This window comes from Mesitornis unicolor, unplaced genomic scaffold, assembly GCF_000695765.1.
Source record: "Mesitornis unicolor isolate BGI_N332 unplaced genomic scaffold, ASM69576v1 scaffold13618, whole genome shotgun sequence".
NCBI classification, from domain to species: Eukaryota; Metazoa; Chordata; class Aves; order Mesitornithiformes; family Mesitornithidae; genus Mesitornis; species Mesitornis unicolor.
Window position 1 is genome coordinate 16,533 of NW_010202620.1, and position 5,141 is coordinate 21,673.

The 5,141-nt window shown below is 59.6% G+C and overlaps 1 protein-coding gene across 1 annotated transcript in view; it reads left to right on the top strand.

Moving 5' to 3' along the window:
* The window catches only part of KIF1A (kinesin family member 1A), a gene marked incomplete at both ends in the record, with an annotated part of 16,691 nt that extends 12,092 nt beyond the window's left edge, over window positions 1–4,599 (top strand). Inside the window, 10 exons of the mRNA XM_010190456.1 lie at window positions 716–795; window positions 1,038–1,144; window positions 1,777–1,860; window positions 1,990–2,170; window positions 2,253–2,325; window positions 2,576–2,669; window positions 2,806–2,954; window positions 3,095–3,273; window positions 3,354–3,491; window positions 4,336–4,599. Coding sequence (XP_010188758.1) covers window positions 716–795; window positions 1,038–1,144; window positions 1,777–1,860; window positions 1,990–2,170; window positions 2,253–2,325; window positions 2,576–2,669; window positions 2,806–2,954; window positions 3,095–3,273; window positions 3,354–3,491; window positions 4,336–4,599 — 1,349 coding nt within the window. The remainder of the gene's footprint in view (window positions 1–715; window positions 796–1,037; window positions 1,145–1,776; window positions 1,861–1,989; window positions 2,171–2,252; window positions 2,326–2,575; window positions 2,670–2,805; window positions 2,955–3,094; window positions 3,274–3,353; window positions 3,492–4,335) is intronic.
* Between the last annotated feature and the right edge of the window lie 542 nt (window positions 4,600–5,141).

Genomic DNA, 5,141 nt, shown 5'->3' on the forward strand with positions numbered 1-5,141 from the left:
CCCAGGGAGGTGGTGGAGTCACCATCCCTGGAGGTGTTTAAAAGACGAGATGTCATGCTCGGGGACATGGTCTATTGGCAGACTTAGAGCTATGTCGATGGTTGAACTCTATGATCTTAAAGGTCTTTTCCACCCAAAACCATTCTGTGATTCTATGATTCTATATGGCTTCAGGTCTCCACTACTTTTGGTTGAGCCTCTGCTCTGGGACTTGCTCTTTTGGTTTTTCATCTGTCCTTGTGCTCTTAGTGGAAGAAAACGGGCACTTTTAGTTCCTCTCATCCTAAAGCAGCCATTGCATGGGATGTGCCTCTGCTTCAGCCATGCTGTCCACAGTGGAGCTGGGGGCTACAGCAGCGCAAGGGCCCATGGCCACGCAGCGCAGGCGGGCAGGGTCCCGCTTCAGGAGACACTTAAGCTGTGTCAGGGAAGTATTCAGCTCCATGTTTGCCTGTTTGCAACATGAATTTTCCAAGACAGCTGGGGAACATTGCCCAGGGCTCAGCCCTTTGAGGAGGAGAGTGAGGATGGGCATGGAGACCAGTCATCCTTATCCTGACTGCTTGGTTCTCTGCAGCCCCCTTGAAAAGCCCCTGTTGTCCTGGAGCTGTGGAGGGCAGGGTCCAGCCTGAGGTGCTGCTGAGTTCCCACCTACCTCAGGAGCATCCCTGGGTGGATGGGGTGGCACCAGGGTGACTCCATGTTCTTCTCCCAGACACCCCACTTGGTCAACCTGAATGAGGACCCGCTCATGTCCGAGTGTCTTCTCTACTACATCAAGGATGGGATAACGAGGTGAGGCCAGGCGCTGTGGCATGGTGGGAGCCCAGCCCATATCTGAGAGTTGTTCCCAGGCTGGGCACCATTCCTGGGGCATCCCCAAAGTGCCACGGCCCCAGGGATAAAATGTACTTGCCTGGATATTTCGTTAGGGATGTTGGTCCTGCTGTGTGCCAAGGATGGTTTTGTGGGGAGGTCCAGGGTGGAGCTGCTTTGAGGAAGAGCCGAGCTGGCTCACACTGGGTTTTCCTTGGCAGGGTCGGCCGGGAAGATGCAGAGAAGAGGCAGGACATCGTTCTCAGTGGGCACTTCATTAAAGAGGAGCACTGCCTTTTCCGCAGCGACACCAAAACCGGTGGTGAAGGTACGCCTTGTCTGGAGGGGCTCCATCTCCCCGAGCTCCCCCTGTCCCTCTGTGTGCCCCCAGCCGTGGGTCCTGCTCTCCTTAGACTACTGGGGCTCTCCCGCATGGATGTGGCCTCTCCATGCCTCTGGAGCGAGCTGTGGCCCTCACCTCAGCTGGGTTAGAAGCTCCTCAAAGGCACCTGGAAGCTGCTGCAGTGGGGCAAGCCAGGGAGATCAGGCCATGAGGGAAGAGCAGGGCAGGAGAGTAGACCAGGCTGTGAGGGAAGAACAGTCCATGAGTGTAGAGCAGGCTGTGAGGGAAGAGCAGGCCACAGATGGTTCCCCCGCCCAAGACACAGAGCAGAACCCATCCCAGAACTGGCAGGAACTTGGGGATGGAGGAAAGGTGAGCCAGGGAAGGCTGGAGGGGTGTGCTGGAGTTTCCAGCTGCTTTTAGTCCTTGGGACTGCTCTGATTAACGCGAGCTTGGCCAAGCCCCGTTGGTTGCCCAGGGTGTGGGTGCTCCTGGTGGGTACCCTGGTGTCACCCACTCCCCGAGGCTGCAGGAGTGGTGGAGTGGAAGATGCAGGATTTATCCCTCAGCTCCCACCTTACCTTTGCTCTCCTGTCCCCTTCCCACCATGCCTGCAGTCATCGTGACCCTGGAGCCCTGCGAAGGGGCTGACACCTACGTGAATGGCAAAAAGGTGACAGAGCCCAGCATCCTGCGCTCAGGTGGGTCCCCAGAGCCGTGATGTGCCAGCGCTGATCTAACCCACCTCCTGCCATTCTGCAGGGGCCTGGCAAATTGTCCCACATCAAACCACCACCCTTTTCCCCCTTTGCCCATCTGCATCCCCATAGGAAACCGGATCATCATGGGGAAGAGCCACGTCTTCCGCTTCAACCACCCCGAGCAGGCTCGGCAGGAGCGGGAGCGGACCCCATGCGCCGAGACCCCTGCTGAGCCCGTGGACTGGGCTTTCGCCCAAAGGGAGCTGCTGGAGAAGCAGGGCATTGACATGAAACAGGAGATGGAGCAGCGGTGAGGACACGGGGGCTGGGGCGGTGGGGAGATGGGTGTCCAGCCCCAGGTTGGTCATCCCCTCCTTCCTTGTTCCTCCCAGGCTCCAGGAACTGGAGGACCAGTACCGGCGGGAGCGGGAGGAGGCGAATTACCTCCTGGAGCAGCAGAGGCTGGTAGGTGGCCAGGGCCTGGCTCTTTCTCAGGCTGCCTGGGCATGACTGAGATCTCACAGATAGTTGTGTGGGGTGGCTCCTTGTGCCCTAAAAACAAGGGCGAATGTGTTGGGTTTGTCCCCATAAATGCAGATCCAGAGGAGGGAGGAGGCTGGGTTCCTGTTGGGGTTGGGGGGTGAAGCACTGTGTGACAGCATGGAGGAAGATCACACCTTGTGGGTTGCATCGTCCCTCTCCTTGCTTCCCCCAGGACTATGAGAGCAAACTGGAGGCTTTGCAGAAGCAGATGGACTCCAGGTATTACCCTGAGGCAAACGAGGAAGAGGAAGAACCTGAGGATGAAGGTGAGAACTGGGGGCCACCACAGGGCTTTGATGTTTTCTGTGGGAGCAAGAAGAGGGGACTGTGGGTCCCTGGACACCTCTGGGCCCATGTTCTCCCTCCTGGCGGTGGGGTGACTGTCCCTCCATGTCCCCACAGTGCAGTGGACGGAGCGGGAGTTTGAGCTGGCCCTCTGGGCCTTTAGGAAGTGGAAGTGGTACCAGTTCACCTCCCTCCGCGACCTGCTCTGGGGCAACGCCATCTTCCTCAAGGAAGCCAACGCCATTAGTGTGGAGCTGAAGAAGAAGGTGGGTGCTCGGGGCTCCATTCTGGCTTGCTGCAGCGAGGCAGGCAGGCAGGGAGGTGCTGAGGAGAGGGTCACCTAAGGCACTGCATGGAGCCTGATGTCCCCCTGAGTGGCTCACCATCCCCTTCTGCTCCTCTTCAGGTCCAGTTCCAGTTTGTACTCCTCACAGACACGCTGTACTCGCCTCTCCCTCCTGACCTGCTGCCTCCCGACGCTGCCAAGGACCGGGAGAAGCGGCCGTTCCCCCGCACCATCGTGGCCGTAGAGGTGCAGGACCAGAAGAATGGGGCGACGCATTACTGGACCCTGGAGAAGCTGAGGTGGGTGAACGATGCCTATGCCAGGGAGGGCTCAGCTGACCCCAGCCCAGTTTCTCACCGCTGCATCCCTCTGCCTGCAGGCAGCGCCTGGACCTTATGCGAGAAATGTACGACCGCGCCGCAGAAGTGCCTTCCAGTGTCATTGAGGACTGTGACAACGTGGTGACAGGCGGGGATCCTTTCTACGACCGCTTCCCCTGGTTCAGGCTGGTCGGCAGGTGAGCGCTTTGCCTCCTTCCAAGCGCGGCTGGGACCCGCAGGCAGCCCAGGGCATTTGTCTCCCCGGGGCTGCACCACCGGATGATGCGTTGTCGCTCCCGGTGCCGGTCAGAGCCCGTCTTGCCTGTGATGGTTCTCCTCTGCATTGGCTGCTGGGACCCTGGGGGACCCGTGAGCCTCTGGCAATGCTCCCACTGCCAGCCGTAACACAGCACGGTGAGGCCCGGGCTCTTGGCTTTCTGGGTGGGAGGTGGGAGGTCCATGGCTGTCCAGCAGGCCAAGAGCCCATGCCGTCGTGATCTTCGGCCCGGTGGGCACGTGTTCACGTGCACGTGTCGGTGTCCAAGCATCCGTCTGTACGGTACGTGCCACGCGTCTCCATGTGCTTCCCGCATGCCGGTTGGAAGGGTTAAGTGCCAGCAGTGAGGACGGGGCACCCTGGCGGGCAGGGGGAGCAAGGGGCTCAGCCGCACGGCCCAGCCATGGCACGGGCAGAGATTCCCCTCGGCAGCGGGGGTGGTGGCGAGCCTTGTGCCACCCGCTCCGTCCCCATGGTGCCCACAAAGCCAGCGAGGGCAATCCCCACTGTTTGCACCAGTTCCTTGGGTCGCTCTTTTCTCCGCCGTTTATAGCTGACGGCTGTTGGTGGCTTCCTTTAGAGATGCACTGGACGGGCAGGTCTTTATTTCCCGATGTCCCTTGGTTTAAGCAGACAAAAATCCCCACCCCAAAACCCAACTGAGAAAAAGAAGCAACAAACCCCCCCCCAAAATTCCTATCTTGCTCTCTCTGTTTGGAACAGCTGGTGTTAACCTGTCTTCTATCTTGTTGTACTAACCTTAGTTCAGATATCTCTGGCTGCAACAGCTCTCCTCTTTTCAACACATGCATGAGCGAGCGCATGGCTGATCTCACCCCCTCCCCTACCTTCTCGAACCCCGACTCCGACATCACCGAGCCTGCTGACGAGCAGCACCAGGGGCAGGAGGAGGAGGAGGAGGAGGAGGAGGCGGAGGACCTGGAGGAAGACATCTTTCCGGAGTGCCCGCTGTGTGATGGCCGGGATCCATTTTACGACCGCTCCCCCCTGTTCAGTTTAGTAGGAAGGTTGGTGAGGTTTTAGGAGAGCATGCCGGGAAGGAACTAGCTCTTTCGCGTGAGGGAACTGCTTTCGGACACAGCTCCCACCTCCAGGGTGGCCCAGAGGCACAAGGGGTGGCCAGCTGGGCAATCCCAGCGAGGTGCCCACCGAGGTAGGGCTGTGACCAGCACAGTGGTGGTAGGGGACAGCGAGGGAAGGCGGATGGCAGAGACCCTTGAGGCAGGACCCTCCTCGGGGTGTCCCCAAGAAGGAGAACTCTGCTGTGTCTCAGGGAGCTGCACAGGGGTCTCGGTCCCAGGTGTTTCTTTCCCAGGGAGGTTCACCTCCCACCCGGCTTGGGATGACCCCACAGTGCCACTGCCTAGGGACACACAGGTGCTTTGAAGCCACGCGTGCCTCTGGCACCAGCTTGGCCATCCCGGCTGCGTCGGTCAGCGTGAGCCCCCCAGATGAGGAGGCTCGGATATACCCAGGGGGGACAAAGCCACGGGAAGTGAGGGGACAGCAGGTGCAGGAGGGAGAGGAGGACTCTGTGGGAAGTGGTGTT